The sequence below is a fragment of the Salmo trutta genome, chromosome 23, assembly GCF_901001165.1.
Source record: "Salmo trutta chromosome 23, fSalTru1.1, whole genome shotgun sequence".
Taxonomy (NCBI): domain Eukaryota; kingdom Metazoa; phylum Chordata; class Actinopteri; order Salmoniformes; family Salmonidae; genus Salmo; species Salmo trutta.
Window position 1 is genome coordinate 25,616,635 of NC_042979.1, and position 17,006 is coordinate 25,633,640.

General features: G+C 42.6%; 1 protein-coding gene across 2 annotated transcripts in view; it reads right to left on the bottom strand.

The window, feature by feature from the left end:
* Positions 1-17,006, bottom strand: part of LOC115159667 (collagen alpha-1(I) chain) — a 144,110-nt gene that overhangs the window by 115,094 nt on the left and 12,010 nt on the right. The window contains exon 1 of one of the 2 annotated variants that reach the window (XM_029709611.1): positions 2,431-2,457. The exons of the other annotated variant lie outside the window; for it this stretch is intronic. Coding sequence (XP_029565471.1) covers positions 2,431-2,434 — 4 coding nt within the window. The 5' untranslated portion in view covers positions 2,435-2,457. Of the gene's footprint in view, positions 1-2,430; positions 2,458-17,006 lie in introns of those variants that run through there. 2 annotated transcript variants of the gene reach the window in all.

Here is a 17,006-nt window from a genome sequence, read left to right on the forward strand (position 1 = left end):
AAATTTTATGCGAGTAAAGTACGTCTGAAAAAATGTCATAACAGGCTTGACGGAAACAGAACATTTGTTGATAAACGTTCCAAATGTTGACAAAACAAAATACGCTAGACAAGGTGTAATCTTTTTGTGTGTGTAAAATTCATTTTGTGAGAAATGTCGGAAACGATTTTATGCGCAAATGTTGATATAATAACCATCATATGGAAGTAAACTTGGAGTCACGTGTTGTGTGGTCCTCCCACTACGACTAGTTGGTAAAGCATGCAGTTTATTAGGTTACAGACAAAATAAGTTATGATGAAATTCACAAGGTGGTGAAAGTGCACTGTGATGAGCTTGATGCTCCTTTCCAAAATCGAGGGTCTTATTCTGGTGACATGATCATAGACGCTTGTTTGGCTGTCGTTTATCAAATAAAAATAATCTTGCTCTTCTGTCCTTAATCATCATGTAGGCTATAGGCCTACCTGCACCGTATCTACGAGCTGTTCGCTATAGTGCACATGTCAATACCAGAGTGGGCACACTCTTTAACTCTACATTTGTTGTGAGAAAAAAAATCAGTAGACTTGAAAATGCGATGGAAACCCATTTAACTTGTATTTTTTATTATATACATGGGAATTTGACAGCAAAGAAGTATTTTTAGGAGCACGTCATCACGCACAGCCTTTTATCCGCAACAAGTCAATTTGATGGAAACAAATCTCTGGTGGGAAAATGCACATATAGATTTTATGCAGATTTAAGAATATTTGCATGAAAATCTGTCACCAATTAGATGGAAACCTAGCTACTGACTGACAAAACAAGAGGAACTGCTGATGCACAACCACAACTTCCACCTTGTATATTCTACTATTCCAACTCTCAACCTTATGTTGAGACCCCGACTGAGTTCTTAAAACTGTATGTATGTATGCATGCATGCATGCATGCATGCATGCATGCATGTATGTATGTATGTATGTATACACACACTGTCACGGTTGTCGTCGGTGATGGAGGACCAAAACGCAGCAGGTATGTGTATGCTCATCTTGAGAATTTATTAACTTCAAAAAATGAACGTACAAAATAACAAAACAAAAAGAACGAACGAACAACTACAAACAGTCTGGCTAGCATAGGCTCAACACAGAACAATCACCCACAAATACCAAACACAAACACACCCTACTATATGGGACTCTCAATCAAAGGCAGATAGACAACACCTGCCTTCAACTGAGAGTCCCAACCCCAATTAACCAAACATAGACATACACTCACTAGACTCCACATAGAAATACCTAAACATAAACCAACACCCGGAATTACTAACTCAAACACCCTTTTAACAAAAACACACCACCCTGAACCACATAAAACAAATACCCTCTGCCACGCCCTGACCAAACTACAAAACAATTAACCTTATACTGGCCAGGACGTGACACACACACACACACACACACACTACCATTTACTCATTCAAGAGTTTCTTTATTTTCACTATTTTCTACATTGTAATAAGACATCAAAACTATGAAATAACACATATGGAATCATGTAGTAACCAAAAAAGCATTAAACAAATCAAAACATATTTTATATTTGAGATTCTTCAAAGTAGCCACCCTTTGTTTTGATGACAGCTTTGCACAATCTTGGCATTCTCTCAACCAGCTTCACCTGGAATGCTTTTCCAACAGTCTTGAAGAAGTTCCCACATATGCTGAGCACTTGTTGGCTGCTTTTCCTTCACTCTGCGGTCCAACTCATCCCAAGCCATCTCAATTGGGTTGAGGTCAGGTGATTGTGGAGGCCAGGTCATCTGATGCAGCACTCCATCACTCTCCATCTTGGTCAAATAGCCCTTACACAGCCTGGAGATGTGTTGGGTCATTGTCCTGTTGAAAACAAATGATCCCACTAAGCGCAAACCAAATGTGATGGCATATCGCTGCAGAATGCTGTGGTAGCCATGCTGGTTGTGTGCCTTAAATTCAGAATAAATCAGTGTCGCCAGCAAAGCACCCCCACAACATCACACCTCCTCCTCCATGCTTTACGGTGGGAAACGCACATTCGGAGATCCTCCGTTTACCTACTCTGCGTCTCACAAAGACATGGCGGTTGGAACCAAAAATAATACTTTTTTGGTTACTACATGATTCCATATGTGTTATTTCATAGTTTTGATGTTGAAAATAGTACAAATAATGAGTAGGTGTGTCCAAACTTTTGACTGGTACTGTTTATATAAATACTGTATATACAGTATATAATAATATGTGTTTTTTTGGGTCGGGGGCCCCATAGCGACCAGGGGCCCTAAGCGACTGCTTATGTTGCTTATGCCTGGAGCCGGCCATGTCTGTACTGCTGCTGCTAATTTCATAGCAACGTTTGCAAATAACAAATAATAGATAGAAATAATTTACTTACTCATGATATAAGTCTGCCAGGTAAGCCTACTTTTTTGGGGTATTTTTTATTAGGATCCCCATTAGCTGTAGCAAAAGCAGCAGTTACTCTTCCTGTGGTCTACACAAAACACAAAACATAATACAGAACATTAATAGACAAGAACAGCTCAAGGACAGAACTACATAAAAAATGTTTTAAAGGCACACGTAGCCTACATATCAATGCATACACACAAACTATCTAGGTCAAATAGGGGAGAGACGTTGTGCCGTGAGGTGTTGCTTTATCTGGTTTTTGAAACCAGGTTTGCTGTTCATTTGAGCAATATGAGATGGAACGGAGTTCCATGCAATAATGGCTCTATATAATACTTGAATTTGTTCTGGATTTGGCATGCCTGGTGGGTAAGTGTGTGTGTCAGAGCTGTAAGTTGACTATGCAAACAATTTGGGATTTTCAACACAAATGTTTCTTATAAAAAGAAGAAGTGATGAAGTCAGTCTCTCCTCAACTCTTAGCCAAGAGAGACTGGCATGCATAGCATTTATATCAGCCCTCTGATTACAATGAAAAGCAAGACGTGCTGCTCTGTTCTGGGCCAGCTGCAGCTTAACTAGGTATTTCCTTGCAGCAATCGACCACACGACCAGAGAATAATCAAGATAACAAAACCAGAGCCTGCAGGACTTGCTTTTTGGAATGTGGGGTCAAAAAAATCTCTTTATTACAGACAGACCTCAGCTTTATCGGACTCACCTGGACTCCATCACGTTATTAATTACCTCCCCTATTTCTGATACTTCGTCAGTTTCTTTCCCGAGTCAGCATTAATGTCGTTATGTGTCCCTTGTCCAGACGCTGTTCGTGTTTTGTTTCCTGTCTGTTTATTCATTAAATATTCACTCCCTGTACTTGCTTCTTGTCTCCCAGCGTCTGTCCTTACAGAATGCTGACTCAACAATTTGAAGCGTCGGGGAGTTTGTTTATTGTCTTTGTTGGTGACGTCAGGTCCGGGTGCCACTGCCGAAGCAACCGGGGATGCCTCGTCTGCCCCATCGGGCTCTCGCACCTCGGCCACTTCGTCATGCCGCGTCTCGGCCAACTCACCCAGGTGGAACGCTGTGTACTGTCAATTCTGCTTCCGCTCCCCCTCTCTGGCACTCGAGGTCGCCAGACTGCTTATCATTACGCACACCTGTCACCATCGTTACGCCCATCAGCGCTTCATTACCTGGACTCAATAACGTTATTAATTACCTCCCCTATATCTGTCACTTCCTCAGTTTCTTTCCCGGGTCAATATTAATGTCATTATGTGTCTTGTCCAAACGCTATTTGTGTTTTGTTTCCTGTCTGTTTATTCATTAAACATTCACTCCCTGTACTTGCTTCTCATCTCCCAGCGTCTGTCCTTAGAGTTACAAAGATATTTAGGACCAGTTTATTACTGGCGATCCATTCAAAAACAGACTGCAACTCTTTGTTAAGGGTTTCAGTGACTTCATTAGCTGTGGTTGGTGATGCATATATGGTTGTAATCATCAGCATACATGGACACACGTGTTTTGTTTAATGCCAGTGGCAGGTCATTGGTAAGAATAGAAAAGAGTAGAGGGCCTAGAGTGCTGCCCTGCAGTACACCACACTTTACATGTTTGACATTAGAGAAGCTTCCATTAAAGAAAACCCAGTTCCATTAGATAGATTGCTCTGAATCCACGATATGGCAGAGGTTGAAAAGCCATAACACATATGTTTTTTCAACAACATGTTACGGTCAATAATATGAAAGGCTGCACTGAAATCTAACAATACAGCTCCCACAATATTCTTATTATTAATTTATTTCATCCAATCATCAGTAATTTTTGTCAGTACATGTTGAGTGAATCTATAAGCATGCTGAAAGTCTGTTGTTAATTTGTTTACAGAGAAATAGCATTGTATTTGGTCAAACTCAATTATTTCCAACAGTTTGCTGAGAGCTGGCAGCAAGCTGATAGGTCTGCTGTTAGAACCAGTAAAGGCTGCTTTAACACTCTTGGGTAGCAGAATGACTTTGTCTTCCGTCAAGGCCTGAGGAATAGATGTTCCTCTAGGCTCAGATTAAAGATATGACAGATAGGAGAGGCAATAGAGTCAGCCACCATCCTCAGCAGCTTTCCATCTAAGTTGCCAATGCAATGAGGTTTGTTATTACTGATCTTTGCAGCTAACATTTAATTGAGAAGGTTTCGGGGAAAGTATTTCTTAAAACCCACAAGACAGTTATCACATCAACTGGCTACACATGGAGTGATCGACACGCGCACCACACAGACAGACGGGAGCAATATTGCTGGAAATTAATTGGCAGATATTGTGTTAGCCAATAGTGGTTAGCCAATAGTGGTTAGCCAATAGTGGCTAACCAGATGTGGGATCATTTCAATGTTGCCTTGATTAGATAGTAGCTTAGAGCTTGCGGTGTCTGATACTTGTGAGATTTGTTTATGACAGTTTGCGGTGGAACACATGAAAATTGCATGTACTTTCAGAATTGTTTGGCAAGCTACTCATAGTTGGGCTGCAAGCTACTGGTAGCTTGCAATCGACCTGTTGTAGATCCCTGTGCTATACTATATCATTAGACAAGCTGTAGTTCTGTGAGGATGGCTACATCCTCTGTCTGTCCTCTGACTATCTGCCTAACAAGGAATCATTTTTATAAAGCACACATGTGGATCTCTGTATGCTACATTACAGTAAAAGCTTATAGAAATTCCTGCATTCATCCCGCATTGCCTGTCTGTAAAGAGTGACAGGTGTTGATAGTTATGAGTCTTATCCCAAAGTCCATATGACACGGTGTGTTAGGCCTCAAAGCTAGACACTAGGGTTGCCAGATCAGACCAGTTTGAGGGTGACTTTCTGAATATTACCAAAGACAGACCCACATATACTGTCCAAAGCAGACCTGGCCACCCCCAGTCTCTCTCTAATGGACGGTTCCTGCTCTCTGAGGCATCAAAGAGCCGTCAGTCGTCCCCTGCTCCTCTCCTCTGGCCGTGGCAGCGACCCTCACATTCACACAGGATTGATGGGCTGTGATAGCAGAGAGGCAGAGACTCTCCTTAACATGAGATCACAGGAGAATCCCAGGCTGGGGGTAGGCATAAAGGAGGAGGGAGGCTTCCAGAACGGTCATGATGGATGAGTGGGGATGTGGGCCACAGGCTCTGAGAGGCAGGTTGGGACACTAAGCAGGGGGTGATCGGGCCCATCTTGAGCACATATGGTGGACTGTGTCTGCACAATGAGAAAAGACAGAAAGCTGAATGTGCATCAACCCTGGCCATGATGTCCTAGGCTAAACTACATCTGTAAGCCCCTGCTAGCATTTCCTTCACATCAGATGAAGAAGAACAATGTAATTAAACTGAGAACTGGCCATGTTTAAGTATGTTTTTATTTTGGAATACAGCCATTGAGCAAGAAAGCTATTGAGAAACATACATACTTTCAAATACAAAATATAGAAACCACACACGCACAAACACACACACACACACACACACACACACACACACACACACACACACACACACACAAAGGCTAAAAGCCCACCACCCGCCTGACTTGCCTTATTATTATGAGGTTATTTTAATAGTCTTGCTATAAGTAGCTTGGATATCGTCCCTCTTGAAAATAATGAATATATTTGGAAATACTTTAAAACAGAAAGAACACATATTACTTTATCAAGTTATTTCAGAAAAAGCTGCAGGATCTAATGAAGGAAACATAGAAAAACATGTTCACCATTGTTAAACCCCCAAAATGCAGTCTCATTCCAGAAGCGTGATAATGGGCAGTGTCAACATGAACCCCTTCCTTCTGGAATGGGTTTGTTTTGGATGTGTGGTTCTAGCACAGACAGAGGAAGGCAGTGGAGAGGAGGCCAAGAAGAAAGCCTTACAAATCATTGCAGAACAAAGTCATGAATCCCAACTCATCGCCCCTTTCTCTCTGAATTCCCACATTCAGGTTTAGACATCATTGAAGTGTGTAAAGAGCTTAGCTCTAGAATTTGTGTTTGTCTAGCCAGTCTCCTACAGTAGGTCCTATAGCACAGCTCAGCTCTCTCAGGGACCTTGCTCTAGATAGCTCTTGTCCAAGGGTCCTCAACTATAAGCACCGCTTAACGGTGGACTACAATTGCAATGTTCTGTTTTAGAAATGTCAATAATTAAGGCCCTTATCTTTCATGTCAGCAATAAATAATCTTTCAAATAAAACAGAAACACTTACTGTAGCAGTTTTGCACAGATCCATACAGCTGTGTGCCTCCTGACGACGAACTACACTTCCTCTCGAGTGTAACTTACACACAGGTGTTCGCACACGCTAGACAGCTAATTAGCACAGGTGGTCACCTCTGTCTTCCATAAACAAGCACTGTAACATGGAGATATGGCCGTGTGGGAACACTAACCCTATAACAGCTGTGTAGTCATTTATAATTTAAAAAATTATAATTCTTGCTGATATGAAAGGCACTGTACATTCCTTATGTTTCCAAAAAAGTACCGGAAGCGATGCATCTAAACCCTTTACACTCGTGGGAATTGGATTATATGGATATGGCTTTTATAATGTTTCTTACAGAGGAAATACTGTATGAAAAACATATGCATAAGCATGGTAGTAATTGATAGGGAACAGTTAGCAGATTATGGGTAAATTATTAGAGGTGAGGACGCAACAGTTCACCTGACACAAGACTGAATCCAAACATTCAACTGTTAAATTAACTTATTGTGCATATTACATTTACTGTACTTTTCGCTGCATTTGTTGATAACGAAATCTGAGAATACTCTGGATACATTCAGTAAAATGATAATAATATTCCTGGAAAATGTGGGGTAGGTAAAACATAAGACAAAAAAAAAGGTACAAGCGTTTGAGTGAGGATTAACTGGTGTCTCCTAGTGGCCACACAGTTCCTAAACAATTTCAATGCACTTTTATGACTCAAAGAAGAGTTTAACTATAAGATGTTTTTTTTAGCTCTTCTAGCTAAACATAGAGTCTCAAAACTTGAGACTGCTGTTGAGGAACTAGAGCAAACACACTTAGTAGTTGTTTGTTTGGAACACAACTCTGCATCCCCGCCATCACACAATTACCGTTGTTTACGCAATCAAAAATGTCCATTAGAAATCGTAATCTTTGTCAGGTGGGCACCATTTGAAAGCCTGTTCTATTGCCAACATGACTAGCTAAGTTATAAAATATGATATTACAGTTTTAGGCTTCACGATGCAATTCAGAGAAACAGTTAGTAATTTTGGTGTGCATAGAAAGGAGTCATGCGTGTATTCAGGTGCGTGTGGTGCGGCGAATTTTCTTCACAAAAAATGACATTGGAGGCGGCTTATGGTAGAGAAATTTACATTAAATTCTCTGGCAACAGCTCTGGTGGACATTCCTGCAGTAAGCATGCCAATTGCACACTCCCTCAAAACTTGAGACATCTGTGACATTGTGTTGTCTGACAAAACTGCTCATTTTTAGGACTAACTGACGTTATGCATAGCATGTTACTGTACAGCCACTGCATTCCAATTTAGGCGTGTACCAGTGCCCAAATCTGCCATTTTGAACCCATATACAGGCACGAGTGTAAAGGGTTAGCAAAATTTGCATGGGAAGGAGATACCTTTATCAATAGGTGCTAAAGGAAGTTTAGTGTCTATGAATGGGATATCAGGAGCCCTACATGGACACTTGAAGACTGGCATCCATCCAGCACATTCACATCCAGTCTCTCAACTCTGCAGCGCAATAATGGCTATCATAGTTGACAGAGCTCAACAGCACTGGTTTGTGTACAGTTTCAAAACAACTGATCCATTCAAAAGACACAAAATACTGAAGATCATTGGAGCATCCTGGTGGTTTGTCTGTTCACATTGTTACAATTGAGGGCGGCAGAACATACCAATTTTGCCTGGGCTTTTCTGCTGCTCATTAACATTCTATCAATCCTGTAGATGTACTGTAGAGTTATGGGAAGGACATCGCAGACTGCTGGCCTTACGACAGATTTTATTTGTGCTATGAGGACATAACTCTATCTCCCCAAGTGAATAACCACAGAAGAACATTCTCTCACTGGTCGCTTCACATCTGCACTCTGACATCTGACACACTCATCTCATTCCCCTTGTCACCATCTATAATAACTGGTAGGATACAGTCCATCCCTAGATTCACTGCACCACAAAGGAGACGAATGAAACAGCAGCACTTTTTCCTTTTCAATTAGACTGCCCTATTATACAGTATACTTATGTGCACAATTAGTTGTGAGAGGTGCAGTCTGGATATCCCACAGGGTTTTCATTAAGGATCTCACTGTACTTTGCTGCGTTCATCTTTCCCTTGATCCTGACTAGTCTTCCAGTCCTTGCCGCTGAAAACATCGCCATGCTTCACCGTAGGGATGGTGCCAGGTTTCCTCTAGATGTGACGCTTGGCATTCAGGCCAAAGAGTTCAATCTTGGTTTCATCAGACCAGAGAATCTTGTTTCTCATGATCTGAAAGTCCTTTAGGTGCCAATAGGTGCCTGCAAACTCCAAGCTGTCATGTGCCTTTTACTGAGGAGTGGCTTCCGTCTGGCCACTCTGCCAGACGGAAGAGTGGCCAGAGTCTTGGTGGTTCCAAACTTCTTCCATTTAAGAATGATAGAGGCCACTGTGTTTTTGAGGACATTCAATGCTGCAGACATTTTCTGGTACACTTCACCAGATCTGTGTCTCGACAATCCTCTCTCGGAGCTCTACAGACAATTCCTTCGACCTCATGGCTTGGGTTTTGCTCTGACATGCACTGTCAACTGTGGGACCTTATATAGACAGGTGTGTGCCTTTCCAAATCATGTCCAATCAATTACATTTACCTCAAGCAGACTCCAATGAAGTTGTAGAAACATCTCAAGGATGATCAATGAAAACAGGATGAACCTGAGCTCAATTTCGAGTCTCATAGCAAAGGGTCTGAATACTTACGTAAATAAGGTATTTAAAAAAAATGTATATATAAAAATTTGCAAAAATGTCTAAACCTGTTTTTGCTTTGTCATCATGGTTTATTGTGTGTAGATTGAGGTAAAACGTGTATTTAATCAATTTTAGAATAAAGCTGTAACATAACAAAATGTGGAAAACGTGGTCTGAATGCAATAGAAACTTCCCTGGCTGGCAGAAGCAGTGGAAGGGTCTCATTAACCAGCTCATAAAACCAGTAGCCAGAGTTAAGAAGCCAGGTCAGATGGGATAGAGGAAAACATTCAGGCTTTCTGTTCCATGGCAGTGACCCACGATGCCCCTGCGTGCCAGGACTGAACCTGCCATTGAGTGAAAGCTGCTGCACCTCCACAAGATGGGAGGAAAGAAAAGAGGATAGTTCTGTCTTCTCCTTTTTGGGTCAAACTACTCTTTTAATCAACCTCAAGGTTTCAACACCTATCCTTAAAGGGCAGCTAAAAAAAGGGTCTGATCCTTAAGAGGTTATTAATCTATGAGGAGATGGAGGGGAAATCTACGGCAGTCTATTTGTATCATGCTGAAAACCGCCATTTAAGGCCCATATCCAGTGCTGGGGGTATTCTCTACAGAACTAGTGGATATCAGTGGTAACCACAGGGGAAGCTATTAGCCATTAACCCCTAAGTCTTAAACAAACCTTCACCCCCGCAGCCCCTGGTCTGGACCACCTCCAGACTCCCTAATCAGGGGAAGAGGAGCCGCCTGCCGCGTCAGCCTTCCCTGGGATCACATTAATGTAATAGGCCGGGATGGGCCAGCGGATACCCCAATTACTCTAGTCCAATTACTGGCCTCTGCCAGGGAAGGAAGGAGCCTTAATAGGAACATGATTAAAGACTTCCAACTGGCCCAATGAAAAAGCAGCGGACTGACCGGCAGAGATAAATGGAGAAAGCAAGAGAGAAAGGAGAGAGGAGAACATTTCTCTATTCTCTTCTCCAGATCACCCACTTCCCCTTTGGATGTTAAGCTGACCTGAATGGTATGACGGGAACATTTAGGTTTCGCCTGCAGATTTGGAAGAATGTACAGCACAAGCAAGAAACACTCACATGTACAGTATAAGCAATAATGTTATAAAGCCAACAGATATCTGAAAGGCAAATGACATTCATTGGTCAGGTGTAAATAAAGTCATTGAAAGTTGAAAGAATGGGAACGTCCTTTCAGAGATCAACACATTTGGCGAACTTCTCTGACATCTTTGTTTGCATGAAGACAGCCTTGTTAACTGGGGCTGCATTCAGTGAGGACCCAGGCTGGGATTTGAATGGACTGAATGGATATAACAGCAGTGTTACAAACCCACCCTGCAGACTCATAAGGAACCAGCCCCACAGCCCACAGGCCAGCTTGTGGCTTGGCAGAACAAGACAGATCTGCTCTTCTAATAATGTAGCAAATAGCAAAGAATGATGTTGGGTTGACATTCTGCAATGTGCAGTGCCCATTCCCCCTGATATTGTGGACAGTAATCCTCCCCTGTGTCTTGGTTGTCTTGTGGCTGATTCGGGCTAACAAGCCAGACTCCAGGCCCTACATAATTTCCCTATTTAATGGCCAATTAAGCCTCCCTCCCAGCATATGCTGTTCTTATCCAGAGGGTCTAATCACAGTTAGGAGGGTTAGGGTGGGCATAAAAACTTCCTGCACTGTTTTCCTCTCACTTAATTGTGGGTTTAATCCGTCAATGTTGAACAAAGAACACTGTAACCACTCATCGCCACAATATGGGATATACATGAGGGGGTTGAAAGCAGATTCAATATGTGCATGTCCCTGTACAGTGCTTACTGCTCACTGCAGCACAGCATGCCCTCCATCTGCAGGTTTCCACATCAACTCTGGCGGCTGCATTTATATCCCGTAGACAATGTGATCTAAAGTAACCATTAATAGTGTGGTTCATATGGAATGTATACCAGGCCTAACGTCAGACAATGTATTTCTGGTTATTTGATCGCTTGTGCTCTATTAATTTAGAGGAAAACCATCAGATCTATACTATACACACTGCCCTGTCCCAACACAGTGGAAAATTGTATCTGTGTCACTCTATACCAGCCGCCTCAATCAAGACAGGCTGGCAGAGCCACGGCACTCAGAGCAGGTCTTCTCATTTAGAACAAAGGGAGTTTTAGGAATAGGTGACTCACTTCCTGATGCAAAGTTTCAGCAAAGACTTACGGGTAATTTAATCAAGCTCCATAGGTCAATTGCCCCTGGGGCAAATTAGGCAGATTGACAGTATTAGGCAAACAACCTGCAAATACAAAGGTATTATTCTCCATCTGACCAGTACATGATCAGCCTTGAGCAAAAACACATTTAAACCTAGCTGATGTAGTCAATGGATCCTGGGACTAAACACCTCCCTCTGCAACTGGATCCTGGACTTCCTGACGGGCCGCACCCCAGGTGGTAAGGGTAGGTAACAACACATCCGCCACGCTGATTCTCAACACAGGGGCCCCTCAGGGGTGCGTTCTCAGTCCCCTCCTGTACTCCCTGTTCACTCATGACTGCACGGCCAGGCACGTCTCCAACACCATCATTAAGCTCGCCAATGACACAACAGTGGTAGGCCTGATCACCGACAACGATGAGACAGCCTATAGGGAGGAAGTCAGAGACCTGGCAGTGTGGTGCCAGGATAAAAACCTCTCGCTCTACGTGATCAAGACAAAGGAGATGATTGTGGACTACAGGGAAAAGAGGACCGAGCACGTCCCCATTCTCATCGATGGGGCTGTAGTGGAGCAGGTTAAGAGCTTCAAGTTCCTTGGTGTCCACATCACTAACAAACTAACATGGTCCAAGCACACAAAGACAGTCATGAAGAGGGCACAACAAAACCTATTCCCCCTCAGGAGACTGAAAAGATTTGGCATGGGTCCTCAGATCCTCAAAAGGTTCTACAGCTGCACCATCGAGAGCATCCTGACTGGTTGCATCACTGCCTGGTATGGCAACTGCTCGGGCTCCGACCGCAAGGCACTACAGAGGGTAGTGCGTACGGCCCAGTACATCACTGGGGCCAAGCTTCCTGCCAACCAGGACCTCTATACCAGGCGGTGTCAGAGGAAGGCCCTAAAAATTGTCAAAGACTCCAGCCACCTTAGTCATAGACTGTTCTCTCTGCTACCGCCCGGCAAGCGGTACCGGAGCGCCAAGTCTAGGTCCAGGAGGCTTCTAAACAGCTTCTACCCCCAAGACTCCTGAACATCTAATCAAATGGCTACCCAGACTATTTGCTTTGCCCCCCCTTTTACACCGCTGCTGCTCTCTGTTGTTATCATCTATGCATAGTCACTTTAATAACTCTACCTACATGTACATATTACCTCAACTAACCGGTGCCCCCACACATTGACTCTGTACCGGTACCACCTGTGTATAGTCTCGCTATTGTTATTTTACTGCTGCTCTTTAATTACTTGTTACTTTTATTTCTTATTCTTACTCACATTTTTTTTTAAACTGCATTGTTGGTTAGGGGCTCTTAAGTAAGCATTTCACTGTAAGGTGAATACCTGTAGTATTCGGCGCATGTGACTAATACAATTTAATTTGATTTGACTACACTAGTATTGGGTTATCTCATGGTCTATACAGCTCAAGTCATGATTGCAGCCACAGGTACCAGCAGGTGTCTTTGAATTTACAACCACTGATTAGCACTCCTCCCTTCTGTACTTTCCCTGAAATATCCTTTGTTACGCTATCCTTCAACTTGCATTTGTCAACTGCACCATCTGCTAAAACCATCCACAGCTGAGTACCTTTTTTTTCCTGAGATAAAATGAGCCAATTACTAAGGCCAACTGTATAAGGTTGCTACTGTATATTTATAAACTGCAAACTGACGTTTGGTAATTTGGGTTGGGATTAGGGGAGAAAAGAGGAAAAACATCTAAAAGGCAGAGCCAAAGGAGGAGACGTGTAAAGTATTTTCTCAAAAGACAGAGAGGAGCATTTCTCTCGGCCATGGACAAGATCCCAGCTTATAAAAGCTGAAATGCCTGTGCTTTGTTTTACTGCTTGACTTGAAGCAGGCTATCTCACAATAATCAGGAGCGTTTAATGATGGCAGAGACTGGAGGCCGTGAGACAGAGACCGTACAGAACATCCCCATCCTAAACATTAAAGACCCTATCGACAAATAAACTTAGTAGCCAATAACGAGACACTCCATAGGGCAGTGGCCAATTGGAAATGGCTGTTGAGTAGTGATGGTGGGAGAAGAAAAAAAACCCAATAAAGTTACATATCAGGATATTATTTGACGATATATCATATCGTTTTGACAATATTGCAATATTATTTTTGTTCTAGTTGGCTGTACCTGCACCAAACTATTTTTCCTTCATAGCGTGTTCTCCATCTTCTTTTTAAATAGGGAGACAATTTATTTTTAGCACTTTTATTTCCATGACTGGTCAAAACGTTTCTAACGCCTTTCTACTGTCCCTCTGAAGCAAACATACGTATGGTGAGCAATATGTTTGGAACATCAATAGCAATAAAATCACAATACATATCGTATCGGCAACTAAGTATTGTGATAATATCGTATTTTCAGGTTCCCTGGCAATTGCCAGCCCTACTGTTGAGTGAGGTTAACTACCTGGCCAGCTCTGACTGAAAAGTGGGCTCTGAACAAACTCATATTTTATAGGAATTTAAGTAGGGATGCAGCGATATGCACTATTTTCCTTAAAAAAAAACCCGGATACCGATATTTAACATTTTAGCGGCCTTTTAAGAATTCTAGTACAGTTAAATAGTTGAAACAAACACACACACACACACACACACACACACACACACACACACACACACACACACACACACACACCAAAAAGTTATTTTGTTGGCATTTACGTATGTCCCTATTACCAGCAAAACATAATCAAAATCTATTTCTTTCACTTACTTGCTGTGCTGTTTCGTTGTTTATTTGTTCAGTCTCAATGAGGATTTCATCATACATGTCAAGCAGTGAAGTTTCAGCTCTGTCTGTCTGTGTCCTCTCTTCCTCGGTGCGCACTGTCACTGTGTCTGTTTCCATCTTGTCCAGCTGTGTCTAACATCTCACATAAACCCTGTTTCTTGTCTTCGTCGAAGTAGCGATCCTTGTACCTAGCATCGAGCATGGTGGCGACTCAGTAAAGAGGCTCTGAGAGAATGCCACTGAATCGCTTGTTCACAGCCTCTTGTAGAGCACTTTTGCAAGTTTTAACCCCATGGTCTGTGTCGGAAGTTTTGTTGAGCAGGTGTTTCAATGCCATGACAGAGGGTATCACGTCTGCTGCAGACGCAGTTGATGAGCTTATTTCTCCAGTCAGTTGTTCGAATGGAGCTAGGAGTGTGTTCGTGTTTCCAAATTTCAAACATGTTCTCAAAAGCTATTGAAATGGCAGCAGCGGTATGAGAACCAGCACATTGTTGAGCATACGTCTTTCCTCAGTACAAAATCCTCGTTGACCCTCTGTGCTGTCAGACTCAGCATGCTCATGGGGCTGACATCCCTATTCCAAATGTCAGTCGTGAAGCTAATAGCAGTGACGCCCATAGTAAGTAGCTCATGGATGTGCGTTTCAACAATACTTTAACTCCGGTAGGGCAACATCTGAACAATAGTGCCTACTTGGGAGTGGTGCTCGAGGTCCTCAACTAGTCGGTGAAAGCCAACATCATCCACGACAGAGAACGGTTGATTGTCAAGGGCAATGAATTTCATTATCTTGGCGTTAATGGATTTCACCTTTGAGTTGTCTTGCTGAAATTTTCTTACTCGACTTAAACTTGTTTAGTTGTTGGAAGTGTGCACTTAGTATTTTTCTGATTTTGTTCTATGTAGATCTGTATTTGTCATGGCGTCATTACGTCATCTACCTACGTTATATAGGTACGCAGCTTTGACATCGGTTTTGCACATCGGCATTAAACTAGACATCTGGCTGATACCGATGTTGCCATTTTTAGCTAATAGCGTCCGATTCCGATATGCTTACCGACATAACGTGCATCCCCAAATGTAAGAATTCAGTTGTGTAAACTCGCTCCACAGTATGATGACAAAGTCTTTCACACAAGCTGAGTTGAACCCTCAAACATTTTCTCATTCCCCCTCCTTGAGAAGAAGAATATTTTTTCTTTTCTTTTATTTAACCTTTATTTAACCAGGTAGGCAAGTTGAGAACAAGTTCTCATTTACAATTGCGACCTGGCCAAGATAAAGCAAAGCAGTTCGACAACATACAACAACACAGAGTTACACAAACATACAGTCAATAATACAGTAGAAAAATATGTCTATATATAATGTGAGCAAATGAGGTGAGATAAGGGAGGTAAAGGCAAGAAAAGGCCACGGTGGCAAAGTAAATACAATATAGCAAGAAAAACACTGGAATGGTAGATTTGTAGTAGAAGAAAGTGCAAAGTAGAAATAGAAATAATGGGGTGCAAAGGAGCAAAATAAATAAAATAAATAAATACAGTAGGGGAAGAGGTAGTTGTTTGGGCTAAATTATAGATGGGCTATGTACAGGTGCAGTGATCTGTGAGCTGCTCTGACAGCTGGTGCTTAAAGCTAGGTGAGGGAGATAAGTGTTTCCAGTTTCAGAGATTTTTGTAGTTCGTTCCAGCCATTGGCAGCAGAGAACTGGAAGGAGAGACGGCCAAAGGAGGAATTGGCTTTGGGGGTGACCAGAGAGATATACCTGCTGGAGCGCGTGCTATAGGTGGGTGCTGCTATGGTGACCAGTGAGCTGAGATAGGGGGGGACTTTACTTAGCAGGGTCTTGTAGATGACCTGGAGCCAGTGGGTTTGGCGACGAGTATGAAGCGAGGGCCAGCCAACGAGAGCATACAGGTCGCAGTGGTGGGTAGTATATGGGGCTTTGGTGACAAAACGGATGGCACTGTGATAGACTACATCCAGTTTATTGAGTAGGGTAATGGGGGCTATTTTGTAAATGACATCGCCGAAGTCGAGGATCAATAGGATGGTCAGATTTACAGGGGTATGTTTGGCAGCATGCGTGAAGGATGCTTCGTTGCGAAATAGGAAGCCAATTCTAGATGTAACTTTGGATTGGAGATGTTTGATGTGAGTCTGGAAGGAGAGTTTACAGTCTAACCAGACACCTAGGTATTTATAGTTGTCCACATATTTTTTCCACATAGTTGTCCACAAGTCAGAACCGTCCAGAGTAGTGATGCTGGACGGGCGGGCAGGTGCAGGCAGCGATCGGTTGAAGAGCATGCATTTAGTTTTACTTGTATTGAAGAGCAGTTGGAGGCCACGGAAGGAGAGTTGTATGGCATTGAAGCTCGTCTGGAGGGTTGTTAACACAGTGTCCAAAGAAGGGCCAGAAGTATACAGAATGGTGTCGTCTGCGTAGAGGTGGATCAGAAACTCACCAGCAGCAAGAGCGACATCATTGATGTATACAGAGAAGAGAGTCGGCCCAAGAATTGAACCCTGTGG